We start from the raw sequence: 23634 nt of genomic DNA on the forward strand, positions 1-23634 counted from the left end.
GTTAAAGAATCTCTGGTTAGGTATGCCTCGTATGCCCGAAGTTTACCGGAACTTTTGGTATTCATTTCTGCTTAAATGCACGGCTGTGCAGAAGTTGCGGGATATCAGTTTATATATTGCGTGCGCTCTTTCCTGCCCTCCATCCCTCCCTCAATCTATCTATTTAACTTCCGTTGCCCCCTCTCTCTCTCTCTCTCTCTCTCTCTCTCTCTCTCTCTCTCTCTCTCTCTCTCACACACACATATATATAAAATATATATGTATGTATAAATACATATATATATAAAACCATTTTGCTACCGAGGGGTACCCAATGACATAAGACAAAAGTCACTGCCACATTCACACTACAACCATCTCTCTCTCTCTCTCTCTCTCTCTCTCTCTCTCTCTCTCTCTCTCTCTCTCTCTCTCTCTCTCTCTCTCTCTCAAAAACTTCCTTCATTTGCGAATCTTCTTCTTCCGAGACTTTGGGACGTCTGGTAAGTTTGTTTATCGCTCTGCTGTAAGGAAAACGCGTTTGTCGTCAGCAATCCTTTTGACCTGCTTCTTTTAAACCCTCTCTCTCTCTCTCTCTCTCTCTCTCTCTCTCTCTCTCTCTCTCTCTCTCTCTCTCTTTTGTTCGTCTTACTTCTTCCCCTTAATATTTATGCTTTCGTATTTTGGACATACGTTTTCTCTCTCTCTCTCTCTCTCTCTCTCTCTCTCTCTCTCTCTCTCTCTCTCTCTCTCTCTCTCTTTCGTAGTGAAGTCGAAGCGGTTTCACGTCAAAAGGAATGATATGATCGCGTTCCCTTGAATATAAAATGCCTCTTTTAATCCTCTGTTAATTTAGTACCTGACGGTCAGTCGACTCTTATGGGTCGTTGAAGGGTTAGAGATATAAAAAACTATTAGTAAATAACCCTGTTTCATAATTACAAAGAGAGGGCCTCGACGAGGTAAAACTCAGTGAATTACAAAGAATATTACATAAATCTTAATAGAGCTATTTCCATAAAAGTGACAATCTTAACAAAGACTAGAGAGAGAGAGAGAGAGAGAGAGAGAGAGAGAGAGAGAGAGAGAGAGAGAGAGAGAGAGAGAGAGAGAGAGTCCAGAAACTAAGTTTGAGAGATCGCCCACATACACGGTGTCCCCTGTGGATGCAAGAGACCCACAAGCCACCAGCACGATTTATGGCGGGATACAACTTGCGCACAGTACCCGTCCTGGGATCGGATCTGGGGATTTCTGGACAAGTCCTTAGGGAGTTTCTCCAGCGAGTCCTAAGCCCTGGGGCCTGCCTCTCTCTCTCTCTCTTCTCTCTCTCTCTCTCTCTCTCTCTCTCTCTCTCTCTCTCTCTCTCTCTCGTTCTGTCCCCTTATTACTGTTCTTTACTAGTTTTCTGTTCATGAATCTTTGGATGTATGTCCCCCCCCCATCTCTCTCTCTCTCTCTCTCTCTCTCTCTCTCTCTCTCTTTTTTCTCTTTTCCTTTACCTCTCTCTCTCTCTCTCCACTGTCAGTTTTACTTTTTTTTCTTCATTTCTTTTCTCGTATCTTTAGATATAGATTTACTCTCTCTCTCTCTCTCTCTCTCTCTCTCTCTCTCTCTCTCTCTCTCTCTCCACCCGCTGTCGTCAGTTTTACTTTTTTCCTTTCTTATTTCTTTTCTCGTATTTTTGGATATACGTTTACTCTCTCTCTCTCTCTCTCTCTCTCTCTTTAAACTTGGAAAAGGAATCTAATTAACCTCTACATACCAAAGGCGACGACGCCCATTATTGCTGATATAATCTTGGAAACTCGACTCATTACAGGTGTGGTTAAACCCTAAGCTACCGACTTGGCCATGGTAAATATATTCGCAAGGCCATGGTAAATATATTCGCATGGCCATGGTAAATGTATTCGTATGGGCATGGTTACTATATTCGCATGGCCATGGTAAATATATTCGCATGGCCATGGTAAATAGGTTCGTATGGCCGTTGTAAATATATTCGCATGGCCATGATAAATATATTCGCATGGCCATAGTAAATATATTCGCATGGCCATGGTATTTATATATTCGCATGGCCATGGTAAATATATTCGTATGGCCGTGGTAAATATATTCGCATGGCCATGGTAAATATATTCACATACGGACGCGTATTATGTTTAACTTTAATTTAACTCTCTCTCTCTCTACATTTCGATGGTCAGAAATGTAATTAATCTTGAACAGGAAACACAATGAGGAATTTCTCTCTCTCTCTCTCTCATGAACATCACTTACAAAAGAAATAATCCATCGAAAAGCTAAAATTGTTTCCCAAAACGAGGCACCTATTCCGGCGTATGTATTTTCATTGGCCCGGGGTGTTTGTGAGCGTTGGCAAGCGCGCGTACAAACACACCAACAGCATTTTCTCCCCCTCATGAAGGGAAGAAGAAGGGAGATTTACAAAACCCTGGAGAAGAAAATCGAGTTTTCTGTACAGCTGCTACAGCGTCCTATAATCAAGGCCACCGAAAATGGATCTATCTTTCGGTGGTCTCAGTATAATGCTGTATGAGCCGCGGCCCATGAAACTTGAATCCCGGGCCGGTGGTGGCCTATCATATATCGTTGCCAGAAGCACGATTATGGCTAACTTTAACCTTAAATAAAATAAAAACTAAAGAGGCTAGAGGGCTGCAATTTGGTATGTTTGATGACTGGAGGGTGGATAATCAACATACCAATTTGCAGCCCTCTATCCTCCATAGTTTTTAAGATCTGAGGACGGACAGGAAAAGTGCGGACAGGAAAAGTGCGGACAGAATGAAGTGCGGACGGACAAACAAAACCGGCACAATAGTTTTCTTTTACAGAAAACTAAAAACACGTCCTTCGTGTTCGTCTTGGATTGTTAAGAAAAAGTCACTTATACAACCAAGGTTAAGTAAAGAAAGGGAGTAGTTTTATCCACTTATACATGTTGTGTGCAGTGGTTTTTTCTTAACAATTTAGACGCTAAGCAGAATAAGGATAGAATTGTCTTTTGTACGCACGGAGGAAAAATTCGGACCAGCTGCCAACCACAGGCTTTGAGACTGCGTACGTGTGTTTATGAATTTATCTACTCAAAAACACATCACCTAAAAATCCACAATCATCTGTAGAAGGCAAGCGGGAGAGTGACATGGCGTAAAACGAGGTACTTAAGGGTAGAGGAACTACAGACCACAAGCCAATTTGGTCTCACAAGATCCACAGACCAATATCAAGCTTGTCGCTTTTATCGTGAATTACCGAACCGGTCTTGTAGCGGCAACTTGTACGAACTCTCGAATATTATGCCCTGAAAATGAATGAGCTTTTGAAGTGAACTAACTTGAATGATGAATTATTATATTCTTGAGACAAATGATCTCTTGTAATGGACTTAACTTGTGAATTTAGCAAATGAAAGTACAGATTGCAGAAGACGGTACTTCTGTGGAAATCATAACGCGCTCCACACAAAATCCCTTTGAAGCTGGTGCCGGCTTCAACAGATACCTGTAACTGACCACTAAGTGATGTGTTGAACTACAGTAAAAACTAAGACTTGACTGATTAACCGAATCTCCCGCTCCAAGATTCACTTTGCACAGGTAACTGAACTTGACAATTTTGAATATTTGACGACGTTTGGTGTTACAGTCGACTCAAAGTATTCTTTTTCAAAACGCGTGAGAATTTTATCACCTAATGCTGTCAAGAAACTAAGCTTTGTTCGTACAGAATATAATAGAATAGTATAGAATATAGATTTTATGCCATAGAACAAGCGCTGATACCTATGAAATCATTCAGCGCTGAAACGGAAATTGACAGTAAAAAGGTTTGAAATGCGTAACAGGAGGAAAATCTCGCAGTTGCATAAGAAACAATTCTTACGAAAGGAAGATGGAAGAAAGTGAATATGAACGGAGGTACAGTAAAAGGAATGAAAGGGGTTGCAGCTAGGGGCCGAAGGTACGCAGCAAAAACCTTAAGTAATGCCTACAGTGCACCGCTTGAGTCAGCAGCTTACCGGGATCTTTGCCTATTGAAACATGTTTCCAAACTAATACTGAATAAATAAATTTTCGACTGACAACGCCACTGTTTCTGTAAGAGAATTCTACAGACCGCCTTTCAAAGCGAGAGTAGAATACAAATTACATTCTAACTCAAGTATAGAACAGAAACTACCTTTTACCGCCAGAAAAGAACAACAATTACCTTTTACCGCAAGAACAGAACAGAAATTACTTTAACCGCCAGAAGAGAATAGAAATTGCCTTTTAACGCAAAAGCAGAACAGAAATTACTTTTTACTGTCAGAAAAGAATAGAAATTACCATTTACCACAAGAGCAGAATAGAAATTACCTTTTATCGCCAGAAGAGAATAGAAATTACCTTTCAACGCAAGGCCATAGCATAAATCACCTTTTACCGCCAGAAAAGAATAGCAATTACATTTTAATGCAAGAGCAGAACACAAATTACTTTTTACTACCAGAAAAAAGAATAGAAATTAGCATTTAACGCAAGAACAGGGCAGAAGTTACCTTTTACCGCCAGAAAAGAATAAAAATTCCCATTTAGCGCAAGACCAGAACAGAAATTACCTTTTACCGCCAGAAAAGATTGGAAATTCCTTTTAACGCAATAACAGAACAGATCCTTTTAACGCAATAACAGAACAGAAACTATCTTTTACCGCCAGAAAAGAACAAAAATGACCTTTTACCGCTATAAGAGAATAAAAATTACCTTTCAACGAAAGACCAGAACAGAAATTACCTTTTTCCCCCAGAAAAGAATAGAAATTAACTTTTAACACAAGAGCAGAACAAAAATTATCTTTTACCACCAGAAAAAAACAGAACTTTTCTTTTAACGCAAGAGCAGAACAGAAATGACCTTTTACCACCAGAAGAGAATAGAAATTACCTTTCGCAAGGCAAGAAAAGAAATTACCTTTTACCGCCAGAAAAGAATAGAAATTACTTTTTACGCAAGAGCAGAACAGAAGTTACCTTTTAACGCAAGAACAGGACAGAAATTACCTTTCAACGCAAGAGCAGAATAGAAATTACCTTTCAACGCAAGAGCAGAGCAGAAATTACCTTTTACGCCAGAAAAAAAAAAAATAGAAATTACCTTTAAACGCAAGAGCAGAACAGAAATTAAACCTTTTACCGCCAGAAAATAAAAGAAATTACCTTTTGACGCAAGCCCAGAACAGAAGTTACCTTTTACCGCCAGAAAATCATAGAAATTACCTTTTAACGCACGAGCAGAACAGGAATAACCTTTTACCGCCAGAAAATAACAGAAATTACCTTTTGACGCAAGACCAGAACAGAAATTACTTTTTACCGCCAGAAAATAATAGAAAATATCTTTAAACTCAAGAACAGAACGGAAAATTTTTTTTTTCAACCCCATAAAACATTAATTACTTTTTGGCGCAAGAACAGTATGGAAATTAAGCGTTTAGACCTACTCCCAGATAACAAGGATTACACCTAATAATGTAACTAAAAGAATATAGATGAATTAAGAAGAAGAAGAAGAAAAAAAAAAAACAGATTTAACAGCGACTGGAAGAACCTGTAATCTCACATTAATGAGACGATTCAAAAGAGTTACCCCTGAGAATTTTGAATTGAGCTGTACAGAGAATTTAGGCCAAAGGCCAATCACTGGGACCTATGAGGTCATTCAGCGCTGAAACGGAAACTGACAGTAAAAGACTGAAAGGTGTGACAGGAGAAAAACCTCGCAGTTGCACTATGAATCAGTTGCACTATGAGAATATGAAAGGAGGTAAAGTAAAAGGAACGAAAAGAGTTGCAGCTAGGGGCCGAAGGGACGCTGCAAAGAACCTTAAGTAATGCCTACAGTGCACTGCATGAGGTGCACTGAAGGCGCTACCCCCTACGGGGAATAACGGATAAGACACTGAAGAAAATGTTATTCAAAATAACTATAAATAATGAGCTTTTAATGCAGCTATAACTAAGGTACCAGCTTAACTAAGGAAATTGGCTAAAAAATATTAGATATTTTTGAACCTTTTAAATTAGTTATGTTAACCATTCTTGTATTCTATATATTTTATCATTAGTAAAAAATACTTTTAGGACATATTTCAAATACGAGAATGTGTTCAAATACCGTTATTACAAAATCTTAACTTACAATAAGCTAATCTGACCGATGCATTCTCTTTAATAATAATTTTACAATACAGAAAAAATCAAGGCCTTAGGGAATATGAAGAAATTGCTAATAATTTTAGTTTATTAAAAATTAGAGGACTCCAACAATTTTTCTTTATACAAAAATTATTTTTTGCTAAATTCTAAACTTTCTTAAAAGCTGACCAGAATAATATTTGGAGCGAATTAATTTAAACCAATGGCAATACAAAATATGAACACTGGAATCTTCCTAGATAGTGACCCCCAAGGGGTAAACATAAAGATAATGACCCCCAAGAAATACTAGTCCTAGGTAACGACCCCGAAAACCCTTGGGGGTCACTACCTAGGAAAAATCCGAACACTGTACTATGAGCTAAACAGCCTCAGAGTTTAATTTATAACACTGCATTATGAATGAAATAAGTTTCAAAATTGGTACTTCTAAAATGCCAGCTACTGAAACGGCCAGTCGTGTAACAAGAGGAATAATTAATGCAGAAATTCACAGGGACATGGAACTGTGAATTAACCATCTTGAAAGTACCTAATCCAGCAAATACAAAAAAAAATAATAATTTTCAGCTTCTTACCCGGGTCTGTGATGATGATGGGGGTCATTGTACAGAGGAAGATTCTGCAGAGTGGGGAACATGATGAAGTAACTTGTTCAGCTCCGCGAGGAAGCCGTTGTTGCTCCGTAACAGCAGCACAATCAACAAAACAACAGCACAGTAAACAGGTTTACAGCAACAGCTACAGCAGCTTACAGCAGCCACTACAGCAGCTGCAGCTGATGCAAAAGAAACAGCACCGCAAACTCACTCTCTCTCTCCCTCAGAAGAGGAGATGACACACACACACACACCACAACCAAGTTAAGGAGGAAACACTGCCAACATTATGACACCAGTGTTCTTCGACTCCGTTCTCCCCACTCTCACTCTCACTCTCTCTCTCTCTCTCTCAGTCTCAGTGCCTGCCAGCCAACACAGACGAAAAAAAGCGCTAAGAAGAAAGCCAGCTTCCAAAATGGAAGCAAGTACTATTGCTTGGAGATAATGGAAAACACGCTATTTCAGTCTACTTCCAAAAGGTAGGTCTAGCGATCACTCAGCGAGCGCGCGCATTTTTTCCTCCGCCTAATCACAGAGCAGAGCGTCAGTCAAACTTTACGACGCCATTTGAAATCTACAAAAAACAAAAACAATCTAAATGAAGTCATCCAAATACATACGGATGACATGTCCTAATGATATGTAAGGATTTGAAAAAAAGAAAATGAACACACACACACACATACACACACATACACACACAGACACACAAGTAGCTCATAGCCGGATTTTTATGCCGAGAAGTTACATTCCCGGCATATCGGTGGAGCCGAGCCAAAGTGGAGACTTATTGAAAACGGATGAATACAGAAAACGGACTTCAGGTGGTCTTGGGAACACAGCCGCTGTTTTTGCAACATTGCAAGCACTAAAAAGCAGATTAAACGTATTTCAAACTTTTAAGATTAATTCATGCATATCCACGAGTTTTGGTACAGGTACACGTTGATATAAATAATGCATATATAGTAGCATACGAAGACACAGCAAAATTACGCATTATACAAAAATAAAATACCGAAACATACAGGTTCATATCTATATACTAACAGTATTAGAATAGAAAAATTACCCACAACGACACACTAGAAATAAACAAGTAATAAATGCGCTGAAGTTTCTTCGGCGCAATCGAGTTTTCTGTACAACTTATAATGCTGTATGAAACTCTCAGCCCTGGCCCATGAAACTCTCAGCCGCAGCCCGTGAAAGTTTCAGCCATAGCCCGGTGGCGGCAAGTTTCAGCCACAGCCCGGTGGTGGCAAGTTTCAGCCACAGCCCAGTGGTGGCCTGTGTTGTTGGTACATATAGCGGTGCTAGACGCACGATCATGGATAACTTTAAACTTACATAAAATAAAAACTACTGAGGCCAGAGGGTTGCAATTTGGTATGTTTGATGTTTGGAGAGTGGATAATCAACATATCAATTTGCAGCCCTCTAGCCTCAGTAGTTTTTAAGATCTGAGGGCGGACAGGAAAAAGTGCGGACAGAAAAAGTGCGGACGGACAGACAAATATCCATCACAGTAGTTTTCATTTACAGAAAATTAAAAGCATAACAAAAAATTACCCATAAACATACGCAAATTCTTAAGGTACAATATGGTGAAATATAGAATGAGTTTTTTTTTTATTCTGTTCATAAATAAAAAAATACCAAACAAGAACTTTCATAACAATGATCAGTATCTGTGACCCTTTTCCCCTTTTAGGGATGGGATTGCTAGCCCCACGCCCTTCCCCACCGTGGCTGCAACTCACCAGGTTCTTTGTTCTTTACTTACAGTAAAAAAATCATGATACAAAGTTCTCAGAGAAGACCTCAGCTGTATATTCACACCAAGATACAAACACACACATAATATATATATATATATATGCATACATATATATACTGTGTATATATATATATATACATATATATAAAATATATATATATATAATATATATATATATATATATATATATATATATATATATATATACATATATATAAATTATATATATAAGCCAAAAATATAATTTCCTATCGAAATCCCCACAATACCTTAGGAATAACCTGCACGCAAGGGGAATAATTACATGTGCCCAAGCCAGGTTTCGAACCCGGGCCTCACGATTAGCTACAACGATGACTAGTTGAACTCTGACCACATTCAGTGTACTAAACAAATTTCACTTGGGACCTCCCAAGGACACCTGCAGTTTCAAACTCCCGCCCCAAGAGATGGTCGTGAGAATTTCTGTACAAACAGGGTCTGGCATTCCAGTGTACCGATGCTCTATAATATTGCACCAAGTGATATACCATTTGCGTACCCAATTGGTGGATGTTATTAGCAAATCTCTGGCGATATATATGACTGTAAGTTACTGTGGTGGCTTTAGGATTTAATTAGAATAAAGAGTAATAAAAATTACTTCTAATATACCTAACCTACTAAGATCCCCAAAATAATACACTGACATGACCTGTTATTATTATTATTATTATTATTATTATTATTATTATCATTATTATTATTATTATTATTATTATTATTATTATTATTATTATTATTATTATTATTATTATTACTATTCACAAGAAGATTAACCCTTTTAAGGAACATGGCGTCCATTTGAAATAAATTCCAGAACAGAAAATACAGAAAGAAGTGAAATACCTAAGTACAAGGATAATTATCTTAGGGTAGTGCGACTACCAAGCTACAATATCCTACGCTGACCTAGGGTGTGGTGTAGGGTGTGAAGGACAGGAGTTGGGGGGGGGAGGGGGAGGATTAGCTACTCCCCTGACCCCAAAACATAAATAACATTTACCATTCATCTCCTGTTTGGAACTCCTGGAAATCTTGTGACGCCTTCCATGACTATTTTTGGGTTTTTCTTCACCTTGGTTCTCAGAACGAAAGCCAATACACTTTCCAAGGCATATCGTTCATTGGAAAAATATCTGAACCTTTGTGACCGAACAATTTTGAAAAAATTAAACATTTCAAAACTACTTTGAGAAGACTGTACAGTACATCAAATGGTAGCAGTTGTGGGACCGTAACAAAAAAATAAAAAAACTGAACGTTTGTGACCGAACAATTTTGGAAAACAGAAACATTTCAAAACTGCTTTGAGAAGACTGTACATCCAACGGTAGTAGTTATAAAATAGTAAAAAAAAATATATATCTGAACGTCTGTGACCCAACAATTCAGAAAAAACAGAAAACATCTCAAAACTTCTTTGAGAGACTGTAACTATGAGACGGTATCCGAACAATAAAGAGAAGAAGAAGAAGAAGAAGAAGAAGAAGAAGAAGAAGAAGAAGAAGAAGAAGAAGAAGAAGAAGAAGAAAGGACATTTCTCAACTCCATCTTTACGCTATTTGCGATTCGCAAACAGGCAGACGGACGACCCGGGGAGGACTTCTGTATAGAGAAGACTAGCTGGCTATTCCTGTGGAATTTTCCCGTTTGTTTACGTTATGTTTACGCTTCCGTCCGCTCGTCCGGCAGCGCGTGTCCGGGCCGTCAGTATTTGAATAGATTCATCATCATCAACGTCTTCGCTTTCATCACTTTTTTTTTTCGGTCGTGCGTCTACGTACGGACGTTACGTACAGACGTACATCATCAACTAACCGGTACCCAGTCCGGGCGACGCGTTTGAATAGCATCATCATCAACGTCTTCCCTTTCATAATTTTTTTTTCGTCTCGCGTCTAGGCACAGACGGTACGTACGTCGTCAGTACGGACGGACGGACGTCATCAGCCAGCCAGTATATACCCGGGCGATATTAATACGCCGGAGAGAACGCAAACACTCTTCTCGCGCTTTCGTTCGGATGGGCGTTGCGTTGTGGACTTAGCCCGCGGGCGGTGGAGTCGCCGCCTCCTTGACACCACGCTTTGCTCTCTATTCATTGAGAGAGAGAGAGAGAGAGAGAGAGAGAGAGAGAGAGAGAGAGAGAGAGGAAGTGAAGGTATTTCCTAATATTAAAGATCAGCAACAGAGATACTGAAGTTCCCATTTATAAATAAATAAATAAATAAATAAATAAATAAATAAATAAATATACATATATATATATGTATATATATATATTAAATTATATATGGGTATCTTGTTCTCATTTTTATTTCATTTCTCCATCTTACTAAAAACAATTAGCTTTTGATCGTTGAGTAATAAAGGTATAAAGACAATCTCCGTGGTTATTTCCTTTAAAAGTAATAAACCAACAATCGCTGAATACAGCTGTAGTTCATGAAGCACTAATATGTATTCTTACGTATGTTACCGACATGTCATGATAAGCGAGTACACTATACAAAGTTTGCCGTGCGTATCTGTTACACCACCAAGGAAAATACAAATTCAATGAATATACAACAAACAGAAAGTTTCTCCCGGTTCCTAAAATTTAAGGTTTTGGAATTTCGGATCTTTCTTATAGGTCGTGGTCCCCAAGGGTTTGCTGGGGTCGTTATCTAGGACTAATATTTCTTGGGGGTCATTATTTTTATGATATTTACAGTCTTTTGTTTATGCTTTTACGGTAATCCCCAACGGGCTTGTACTAAACACGCCGCAAAGGTGGATGCATGCCGATTAAAATCCCTGGGGTCATTATCTAGGAAAGATCCATATCTTGTTAAAACCCTTGGGATCACTATCTAGGAAAGACCCAGAATTTTCTCGAAGCTTCAGTCGCTCACGCTCCTGAAACTCGTCCTCGTCTGCTGCCTATAAGCTCTGGAATTCTTCAACCCTCTGTTTTCACCTTTTTCTATGAAGTCTTTTTCCAACTATTTTCCAACATGATGGTCAGGTCTCCTTTTGCTTTTAAACTCCTCCTCTCAGGCGGCCTCGCGACACCCGACAAGCCACATCTTCCCAAAGTTTGTTTGTTTACTTCGGTCCTGGGCTGGAAAAGGGCACCAAATCGCCCGTCCTTTTAGCTTCTGCTCTTATAACAAGTGAAAAATGCGCCGAAGTTTCTTCGGCGCAATCGAGTTTTCTGTACTTCCGCTACAGCGTATAATGCTGTATGAGCCGCGGCCCATGAAACTTTAACCACGACCCGGTGGTGGATGATCCTATACCGTTGCCAGAAGGATGATTGTGGATAACTTTAACCTTAAATAAAATAAAAACTATTGAGGCTAAAGAGTTGCAATTTGGTATGTTTAATGATTGGAGGGTGGATGATCAACATAAAAATTTGCAGCCCTCTAGCCTCATTAGTTTCTAAGGCGTTCAGAAAAAATTGCGGATAGAATAAAGTGCGAACGGCCAGACAAAATCAGCACAATAGTTTTCTTTTACAGAAACCTAAAAGCAACGAACCTTACCGCCCTGGTTCAAGCGGCAAACGACCAAGATAAAACCGAAAACCAAATGAACAAAAGACACACAAGAATAATCTCCCACCTCTGGCCACAAACAATTAAAAAAAAAAAACAAGAGAGAGAGAGAGAGAGAGAGAGAGAGAGAGAGAGAGAGAATTACCACTCCAGCAAACAAGGACCGAGTGTTTGCAGGAGGCAAACATGATCAGCAACACTGCAAACACGGCGTGAATTAAGACTAGCAAGGCCAAACAAGGCGCCGGACGCTGGACATGTTGGCACTGACGAGGCCACATGTCTTGCCGAGATCTGACAAGGACCGCCTTCCTCTGCGAATGTGTTTATCAGAGGGTACCTGAATACAGGTAGCGAAATTACGTATCTAAATTATATTCTATTATAAATATAAATAATATAAATCATATTTATATTATACAACCCACGGAGATAATCTTGAGGATGTTGAGCTGAATACAGAATTTATGCCACAGGCTAAGCACTGGGACCTATGAGGTCATTCAGCGCTGAAACGGAAATCGACAGTGCAAGATTTGAAAGGTGTAACAGGAAGAAAACCTCACAGTTGAATCACTATGAATCAATTGTCAGGAGAGGGTTGAGGAAAGTAAGATGGAGGAAAGAGAATATGCAAGGAGGTACAGTAAAAGGAACGAGAGAGGTTGCAGCTACGGGCCGAAGGGACGCTGCAAAGAACCTTAAGTAATGCCTCTTGAAGATGCTCTATTACAGTGGAAGGGTTGATTCGTAAAGCCTACGGAAATATCACGCCCCTTTTCAATTAAAACTCCATTTATATAACTACTGTTATGGTGAAATTCAAATTAATGAAATTTAATTACAGCGATATTATATATAGACTGTTTTAGAGAAATTCAATTGCATGAAGTTATCTACATAAGAAGAAAGAATAAGTATATATAAAGGGCAAAAGAATAAATATCTATAAATACCTATTCAAAAATATTTGAAAGTGTAATTCTTTAAAGCTGAACCATAAAACACCTAGTTTTCAAGTTTTCTTTTGAGGAATTTCGACATAAAAAAGGTTAACATCACCTAAATGCACAATAATAATAATAATAATAATAATAATAATAATAATAATAATAATAATAATAATAATAATAATATTTACCTTACCTGACAGAGGGCCCAAGTTTGATTCAAAGTTTCATAAAGAAAATAAGTAATAACGTGCTCTAAAGTGGCTTGAACATATAGGAAGAATGGAAGAAGTTAGGCTGGTGAAAAGGCGAAATGTTTCTAAAATTTTAGACGATGGAAGGATATTTAATGCTCTGTTGCCATGCAGCCAAAGTTTTAGAATACAGGGGTCTCTTAAAATAAAGGAAGCCTTCGTAGGTCTTTCTTATCTTAAAACAATGAGCTTTCCTTCTCTACCTCTTCTTAATAAAATAATTTACCAATCACACCTCTCTCTCTCTCTCTCTCTCTCTCTCTCTCTCTCTCTCTCTCTCTCTCTCTCTCTCTCTCTCTCTCTAAAACAGAAAGTTTTCCCTCTGTGTCTTAACAAAATAATTTAACAATCAACGCTCTCTTTCTCCCGCCCCAACAGTTGATGACTCAGGACCAACTGAAGGATATTAAGAACGACTAAAGCCCACCAGATGGGGGGGAGGGGTCAGACGGGATGGAGGGAGAGAGGGAAGGAGATAAGGGTAAGGGAGAGAATCCCGGGTCGCATTTATCCCAAGATGGAATCCCATTAGAGACCCCCAGGCCATTTCCTCAAATAGCCGTAATACGAACAATTATGGAATCAACTGCTCTCCTTTCCCCCCTCCCTCCCACCCCGTCCTTCGCCATCCAGAACCTCCCTTTATGTACCGCCCCCCACCCCGCCCCCACCACAATCCTTGCGCTATTCCTGCTGATGCTCTGAAAAAAGTCCCGGCCCGTTTGTTATTATTTTCTCTCTCTCTCTCTCTCTCTCTCTCTCTCTCTCTCACACACACACACACACGCACACAATATTGCAGAGGAATACACTCCTCTCCCTGTTTTGTAAGGGGAAAACTAAATAATTCTCTCCCTCTCTCTCTCACAATATTGCACAGGAGAAACTCACACACATACATACACTCCTCTCCCTGTTTTGTAAATAAAAAACAATTCTCTCTCTCTCTCTCTCACACAATACATACACTCCTCTCCCTGTTTTGTAAGGGAAAAACTAAATAATTCTCTCTCTCTCTCTCTCTCTCTCTCTCTCTCTCTCTCTCTCTCTCTCTCTCTCTCTCACACACACACAAATATTGCACAGGAGAAACTCACACATACATACACTCCGTTCCCCGTTTTGTAAAAAAAAAAACGATTTTCTCTCTCCTCTCTCTCTCTCTCTCTCTCTCTCTCTCTCTCTCTCTCTCTCTCTCTCTCTCTCGTAAAGAAACTGGTGTTCACTATCTCTCTGTCACCCATACTATTAAGAATATTAAGAAAAATCACAGCAAAACGTCTGCCTGGCAGACTTATTTTGGTATGCCTGCCGTTTTTGCCCTTAAATAAAGACAGCAGCTGAGAGAGAGAGAGAGAGAGAGAGAGAGAGAGAGAGAGAGAGAGAATTCCTTCTACGTATCAATAATGTATACATATGTATGTGTATATATATATATATAATCATATATATATATATATATATATATATATATATATATATATATATATATATATATATATATATATATACAGAAGAGAGAGAGAGAGAGAGAGAGAGAGAGAGAGAGAGAGAGAGAGAGAGAGAGAGAGAGAGAGAGAGAGAGAGAGCATCCCCATAAAATTCCGCCGTGGAGTCAATCCCACGACCGCAGCGGGCCCCAAACTACCCAACCCACCAACTTCCCATCAGTAAGCGACGACAAACTGCAAAGTGGCTCATGCGAGGTTGACCTTGGAAGAGCGACGCCACCATTTCCCCTCCTCGAGGTCGTCCTCGTAGCCGCCAGTGGGTTCTCGTTGGTCGTCTTTCATTTTATAGAGTTTTTGCCCTCCCCCCGAAGCAGCAGCAGCAGCAGAAGAAGAAGAAGAAGAAGAAGAAGAAGAAGAAGAAGAAGAAGAAGAAGAAGAAGAAGAAGAAGAAACCCATTTGCCAAAGGATTGGATTTTTTTTTGTCGAGTACGAAATGAATAATGAAAATGGTTTAGTTTGTATTTTTATGTATCTAATAAAAAGTTGAGTGTTTATCTCTCTCTCTCTCTCTCTCTCTCTCTCTCTCTCTCTCTCTCTCTCATACACAAACACACACACACACATATATATAGTGTGTGTTTGTATGACCGTGAAATATTTTCTCTTAAAACAGAATTCCATATAATAAAAGGAGCCCATAAAAAATACCAAAAGGTAGAAAGTTAATGCTATACCTTTCGGAGACAACTATCTTCCTCAACAAGCAGGCAATGAATGAAATAAGAGTTACAGAAAAGCTGTATTTATACCAAGAGTTCCAGAGATCAGCCGTTACGTCACTGTAATTGACAACTTCTCCTTAATCTTCTTAACCGCTGGTTGGAAGAAGATTTTATCTGTAATATCTGAGTCCCAAGCGCCTTTTGAGAAGTTCATCGTATTTCTTTGTTTAATCAATGCTGATTCCACCATCTGGCTTTTGAACCGACAATTGCTGCTATAAATTCCACGTAACAAATTCCAGTTTATTCTGTGATTACGGTTATTTATGTGGTTAAAAATAGCTGAGCTTTGTGACCAATCCTAAATTGGTTTCACAGGTAAATCACTCCACCAGAGATTAATACAACATAAACGTTCAGTAAGGTGTGGCCAACAGAGCTTATTTTAACCACATAAATAACTGTAATCACAGAATAAACTGGAATTTGTTATATATAATTTATAGCAGCAAACGCCAGATGGAAGAATCAGCACTGACTAAACAAAGAAATACGACGAACGTCTCAAAAGGAGCCTGGGACTTAGATTTTACAGATAAAATCTTCCTCCAACCAGCGATTAAGAAGATTAAGGACAAGCTGTCAATTGGAGTGACGTAACAGCTCACCTCTGGGTATAAATACCGCTTTTCTGTAACCTGTCTGTTGAGGGAGACAGCTGTCTCTGAAATATATAGCATTAACTTGCTATTACTACTTATGGCGTTTTATATATATCCTTTTATATATATACTATATATATATATATATATAATATTAATGAAAGCAATAGAAGACGTGTGAATAAATGTCATGTCAGCAAACCGGTAAATTACAAGGTCACTTGTTATGAGAGAGAGAGAGAGAGAGAGAGAGAGAGAGAGAGAGAGAGAGAGAGAGAGAGATTAAAATCAAATTAGGCCTTCTTTAGAAAAGGAAATCAATAGGATTAGGCCTAATGATAGAGAGAAAAACATGGCTTTCGACCAAAGTACAGATAATGGAAAAAGAAATAAAGAAATAATTATTAGAAACATTAACGAGCACTTTTGTTAAAACCGTCTCAGGGACTAGACATTACTATAAACAAGTAAAAAAATGCGCCGAAGTTTCTTCAGCGCAATCGAGTTTCCTGTACAGCTTATAATCAAGGCCAAGAAAAACAGATTTATCTTTCGGTGGTCTCGGTATGATGCTGTATGAGCCGCGACCCATGAAACTTTAACTATGGCCCGGTGGTGGTCTGCCCTACATCGCTGCCAGAAACACGATTATGAATAACTTTAACCTCAGATGAAATAAAAACTACTGAGGCTAGAGGGCTGTAATTTGGTATGTTTGATGATTGGAGGGTGGATGATCAACATACCAATTTGCAGCCCTCTAGCCTCAGTAGTTCTTAAGATCTGCGGGCGGACAGAAAAAAGTACGGACGGACAGAAAAAGCTGGCACAATATTGAACGCCAAACAAAAACCTTATTTAAAAATACACGTAAATGACAAGTTGTACAAAAATGTAAAGCTTCCTATATTATTCTGATCATGCAAAAAAAACGCAACAAATAAATTGAAGGTCACAACCTTGCCATAGACCAATATTATCACGAATAAAACTCTAAAACAAATTTAGATAGATGTTTCTTAAGAAGGAGTTCAGTGCAGATTAAATCACACTCTCATATACGTGGCGCAAAGGCATTGTACATGATTCCATGTTTTTTAGTTTATTATATATATATATATATATATATATATATATATATATATATATATATATATATATATATATATGTATATATATATATTTTTTTAAATAAAGTGCACATACAATTGACGTAAGCCCAGGCTCAACTTTCAAGAACTGACAGACTAAATTACAATTTTATATCCATAGCACAATAGCACTGTACATGATACCAATTTTTTCCCAGATTCTTATATACATACTTTTTCAGATCAAGCACAAATCAATGGACGTGAGCCCAGAATTAACTTTCAATGAACAACAAGATCTCAAAGCCTCAGTATATCACTGTACAAAAGGAGGAGTCTCTAGACCACAGTTTCTTGGAAGGAGGCGAGAAAAGCAAAGAAAATGAACCTACTTTAGTACATCTGCATTCATCCATCCGCCTACCTGCCAAGAATCTCCAGAATGCAGAGAAGTAAATCTGCAGAATAATCGCTCTGCGCTTTCCCGCAGTTGCTTGGAATTTGCTTTCTGTGAGTTGTGCAGAGAGAGAGAGAGAGAGAGAGAGAGAGAGAGAGAGAGAGAGAGAGAGAGAGAGAGAGAGAGAGAGTTCAATTTCTCTCAACACCAAGCAGAGAGGAGCTGGAACTTATGCATTGCAGGATAAGCAGGGAAACTGATTAAATTATCGTATATCTGAAACCCCAAATTACTAATAACTAAGAGAGAGAGAGAGAGAGAGAGAGAGAGAGAGAGAGAGAGAGAGAGAGAGAGAGAGAGAGAGAGAGAGAGAGAGAGACACGTGAAAAAGTTATTCTTTTTTCAATTTAGAGCCAAATGCATAGTACTTGCCCAGACCAAGAGAGAGAGAGACACGTGAAAAATTCATTCATTCTTTTTCAGAGGACAGTAAAAGACACATTACTTGCCCAGGCCCGAAGAAGGCGAGAAAACAGAAAAGAAAGGAAGAATGATGTCAAGGCCTTCTTGACCACGAGGGAAGCAACAACCCTTTTTGTGTCTCAAGGGCACGAAGGTTATAGGAGTCAAGAAAAACAGAGGCAGAAAGAGAATTCCAACTACTGAAGGATGAATACCTCTCCAAGTGGTTTTAACAGAAGAGGTACAGAAAAGTACCTATAGAAAGTGAAAAAGAGAGGAAAAAGGACCTATTATGAAGAAGGAAAAGAACACAGCATCCAAAATATGACAGCAATACACCTAAGAGAGACCAAAACCCAATCACTGTTGTTCGCAATGAACGCACCCTCATAACAGTACTAGTAGTAGTAATGCGGACATCCTTATAACGGCTCCCAACCAATCCAGTTCTTGAGAAACTTCTGCAGAGCGAATCAAAAGGCGTGGCTCCTGAAAACATAAATACGAAATGGAATGAAATGGAATACAGAATTTAGGCCAAAGGCCAAGCGCTGGGACCTATGTGGTCATTCAGCGCTGGGAAAAATACGGAAACGTTGCCTTGATGAAATTGAGAATGAGGAGACGAAGGTTGACTCATCCACATTCAATAAATATGTTTCTCAATGGATGGATGGAAGAACAGGTGCTTGGTGAAGGACGTATCTCTCTCTCTCTCTCTCTCTCTCTCTCTCTCTCTCTCTCTCTCTCTCTCTCTCTCTCTCTCTCTCTCTCTCTCTATATATATATATATATATATATATATATATATATATATATATATATATAAAAAGGTTCCGTCAACACAATGCACTCTGTTCTCTAAATCAAAAAGAAAATCTGATCCGGTGTTTCTCACGGCGCTTTTCCCTACGAGTCTTTACATATTCAGTTTAATTATGCTTTGTTCTTCTCTCAGTCCTGGCAGCCCGAATGCCATTTAATTAAGCCAGAACTGGGTGGCGTGAAATCAAATGACTTTCAGGAGAAATACGAGCAAACACACGTACAAGGCTCAGGAGATATCGCACACGCGTTCGTGTGCTTCATGAATGCAACACTGCATTCAAACACATACACGCATATATACGCGCGCGCGCACACACACACACACACACACACACACACACACACACACATATATATATATATATATATATATATATATATATATATATATATATAGGTATATAAATATATATATATATCACATTACCAAGGTGAAAAATAGGTGTAGGTCTGACCGGTTTCGACTTTTTATTTCCAAGCCATTGACGAAGGACTGATACAAAGTATAAGAAGTCACAAACATGTATACTACAGGAGCAGTACTGACGAACATACACAACCGTTAGAGACTACGTATCCACCCACCGGCCGGTGTCGAGGTAGGAGTGGCCTTCAAAACTCATTTGGCCAAATATCACAATATACTCTCAGGGGAAAATACTGATAAACATACCGACCTTAGGCGACCTCAGATCCACACCTGAAAGGTGTCAGAGAGTATATTGTGATTTTTAGCCAAATGAGTTTTGAAGGCCACTCCTAACTCGACACCGGCAGGTGGGTGGATACGTAGTCTCTAACGGTTGTGTATGTTCGTCAGTACTGTTCCTGTAGTATATATATTTGTGACTTCTTATACTCTGTACTGTATCAGTCCTTCGTCAATGGCCTGGAAATAAAGTCGAAACCGGTCAGGACCTACACCCCGTCTCTTATTTTTCACCCTGTAAATGTGTGATAAATGAATCACGTACAAAAGTGATAATAATCATATATTCATATATATAATATATATACTCTGTATATATATACACATACATACACAGTATACATATATAATATATATATATATATATATATATATATATATATATATATATATATATATATATATATATATATGAGGGAGGCAGTTGGTCTCTGAAATATAGCATTAACTTTCTATATTTCAGCGTTTTTATATGCTCCTATATTTGATGGAATTCTGTTTTAAAAAGAAAATATTTCACAGTATATATATATATATATATATATATATATATATATATATATATATATATATATATATATATGTAATTAATCTAAAAGTGCAAAGAATCCGACAAAGTTAAGAGGAGATTGTGGTGACTACAACTACACCAATAAAATATTTATTTAATAATAGTAAAACAATAAAAACAGTTTAGGAAACAACCTAATCCCTTCTTGCAATATCCGTTAACATACTGATAAATCAAGGTGCCAAACTAATTAAACATTTGTAACAACCTTCCCTGAGGCCCGGAGCCCCTCCCACTGTCCTGAGGACCACGAGAGAATCGCTTGGCGAGGAACTGCGAAGGTGAGCCTCCACTGGGGAATACTCCGGAATGCTTTCATGATCCAAAACTTGAGGATACTTTGATCTATAAATGAGGATTACTATCCAAACCGTAGGGATACTTTGATCTATAACTGAGGATTACTATCCAAACCTTGGGGATACTTTGATCTATAACTGAGGGTTACTATCCAAACCTTAGGGGTACTTTGATCTGTAACTGAGGATTACTATCCAAACCTTATGGATACTTTGATCTATAACTGAGGATTACTATCCAAACCTTAGGGGTACTTTGATCTACAACTGAGGATTATTATCCAAAACTCAGGGATACTTTGATCTATAACTGAGGATTACTATCCAAAACTTAGTGATACACTGATCTGCAACTGAGGATTACTATCCAAAACTTAGTGATACACTGATCTGCAACTGAGGATTACTATCCAAAACTTAGTGATACACTGATCTGCAACTGAGGATTACTATCCAAAACTTAGTGATACACTGATCTGCAACTGAGGATTACTATCCAAAACTTAGTGATACACTGATCTGCAACTGAGGATTACCATCCAAAACTTAGTGATACACTGATCTGCAACTGAGGATTACTATCAAAACTTAGGGATACACTGATCTGCAACTGATGATTACTATCCAAAACTTAGTGATACACTGATCTGCAACTGAGGATTACTATCCGAAACTTAGGGATACACTGATCTGCAACTGAGGATTACTATCCAAAACTTAGGGATACACTGATCTGCCCCTCTGGATTACTATTCAAAAGTTAGGGATACACTGATCTTAACTATCCAAAAGTTAGGGATATATTGATCTTAACTATCTAAAAGTCAGGGATACATTGATCTTAACTAAGAATTACGGTCACGACCCTAAAATAACAAGGATTTAAGAGAGAATCCCAAATCTCCTACAAAAGAGAAAATGGAACAGACAAGGCTTCCGATTACGAGAAAAAGTTGCGAGTTTGGAATTATATTCGTATAATGAGAAAACGGTGCAAACAAGATTCATATAGTAAGATAATCGTGTCAACGAGATTCATAATGCGAGAAAACGGTGCGGACGAGACTTGTATCGTGATAAAACGGTGTAAATGGTTCATATAGACAGAAAACGTCACAAGTAGATTCATAAAGTGAGAAAACGGTGCAAAAGATTCATTCATATAGTAAGAAAACAGTACAAGTTGATTTATATGGTGAGAAAACGGTGCAAATGATGCATATAGTGAGAAAACTATACAAAGCAGAATGAGATAACGGTGTAAACTGATAAAATATTTTAAAAATGCTCCTGAAAACGAGAAAATGACTTCCATATAGTTTCTATCATTGGGAAAATGGTACAAAGGTGCCTCCCTAAAGCGAGAAAACGGTACAAATTGTCCACAAGTGCAATGGATCTTGTGAAAGCCCGTAGGTTAATAATCCACCCAAATTAAAATTAGCATATCTTAATATTAGCATAATTAAGATTTTATATTTTCACATCCAGGTAACACCAAATTAATATCATGAAAATGCGTTTGTTCATGTAGCCTACACTATATTATTATTATTATTATTATTATTATTATTATTATTATTATTATTATCCGAATTTAACCGCTTGCTCCTTAGAATACTAATTATAACCAATCGTAAATCACTGCAAATTTACCTCGGTACGAACTCAAACCTTCGACTATCGAAAAAAAAAAAAAAAAAAAAAACTGGCAGATTCCCGAGCATCGTAAACAAGCACACGCGCCTTCATACTCGACCTATTTACCCAAAGCACCCCCAAGGGGGGGTATTTGCTTCCCACTCAACGGGGCATGTGTAACGTTCGCCCCAGTGCCCGCCCGACCTCTTTGAGATCAAGAGCGCATATTTGGGAACCTTGAACTCGACGGGCGTCTGTCTGTGTGGCACGGTGCCACGCAGTGCCACTTTGAAGGAGAGGATGATGATGATGATGATGATGATGATGATGATGATGATAAACGGTTGAGGGTCGCCTCCAACCCAAAAGTGGCACTTTCTTGTTTGCTATGCGTCTGAGTGGCATCCTCATTTGGCACGGCGTACCTGGTACCAAAGCTATTTTCAACGCCCGTTAACTCTTCCCCTGTCATTATTTTGAACGCCGTGATCATTATATTGAACGCCATGCTCATTATACTGAAGGCCACGGCCATTATATTGTAAGCTATACTCATTATACTGAACGCCACGATCATTATATTGAACACCACGGTCATTATACTGAACGCCATGTTCATTCTGTTGAACGTCATGGTCATTATTGAACGCCGCAATTGTTCTACTGAACGCCAAGTTCGTTATACTGGACGCAACGATAATTATGCTGTACGTCACGATCGTTACACTGAACGCTACGATTATTATATTCAACACCAATATCATTATATTGAACGCCACGCTCATTATATTGAACGCCACCCTCATTATATTGAACGCCACGCTCATTATACTGAACGCCATGATCATTATCTTGAACGCCACGACCATTATACTAAACGCTATGATCATTGTATTGATCATGATCATTATTTGAACACTTTGACCATTACCTTGAATGCCAAGATCATTATATTGAACGCCACCATCATTTACTGTACGCCACAATCATTATACTGAACGCCACGATCATTACACTAAGCCCACGCACATTATACCGAACGCCACGATCATTACACTAAGCCCCACGCACATTATACCGAACGCCACGATCATTATATTGAACGCCACGATAATGATAATGAACACCACGACCATTATATTGAAAATCACGATCAGTATATATACTGAATGCCACGATCATTACACTGAGATCCATGCTCATTATACTGAAAGTCACGATCATTATACAGAACGCCACGGTCATTATATTTAATACCCAATCATTATACTGAATGCCACGATCATTATACCGACCACGATCATTATACTGAACGCCACGATCATCATACTGAACACCACGATCATCATACTGAATGCCCCGATCATTACATTGAGATCCACGATCATTATAATGAACGCCACGATCATTATAATGAAC

General features: G+C 38.5%; 1 protein-coding gene across 10 annotated transcripts in view; it reads right to left on the bottom strand.

The window, feature by feature from the left end:
- Nucleotides 1–23634, bottom strand: part of Hk (Hyperkinetic) — a 489203-nt gene that overhangs the window by 256737 nt on the left and 208832 nt on the right. For 2 of the 10 annotated variants that reach the window (XR_010850475.1, XR_010850472.1), the window contains exon 1: nucleotides 6787–7135. The exons of 4 other annotated variants lie outside the window; for them this stretch is intronic. Coding sequence is in view for 3 of the 6 variants with exons in the window: in XM_067088607.1 (XP_066944708.1) it covers nucleotides 6787–6848 (62 nt within the window). In the remaining 3 variants the exon portion in view is untranslated. Of the gene's footprint in view, nucleotides 1–6786; nucleotides 7532–23634 lie in introns of those variants that run through there. 4 more of the 10 variants (XR_010850479.1, XM_067088607.1, XM_067088601.1 and 1 more) reach the window with 4 other exon arrangements.

Source organism: Macrobrachium rosenbergii, chromosome 45, assembly GCF_040412425.1.
Source record: "Macrobrachium rosenbergii isolate ZJJX-2024 chromosome 45, ASM4041242v1, whole genome shotgun sequence".
NCBI lineage: Eukaryota > Metazoa > Arthropoda > Malacostraca > Decapoda > Palaemonidae > Macrobrachium > Macrobrachium rosenbergii.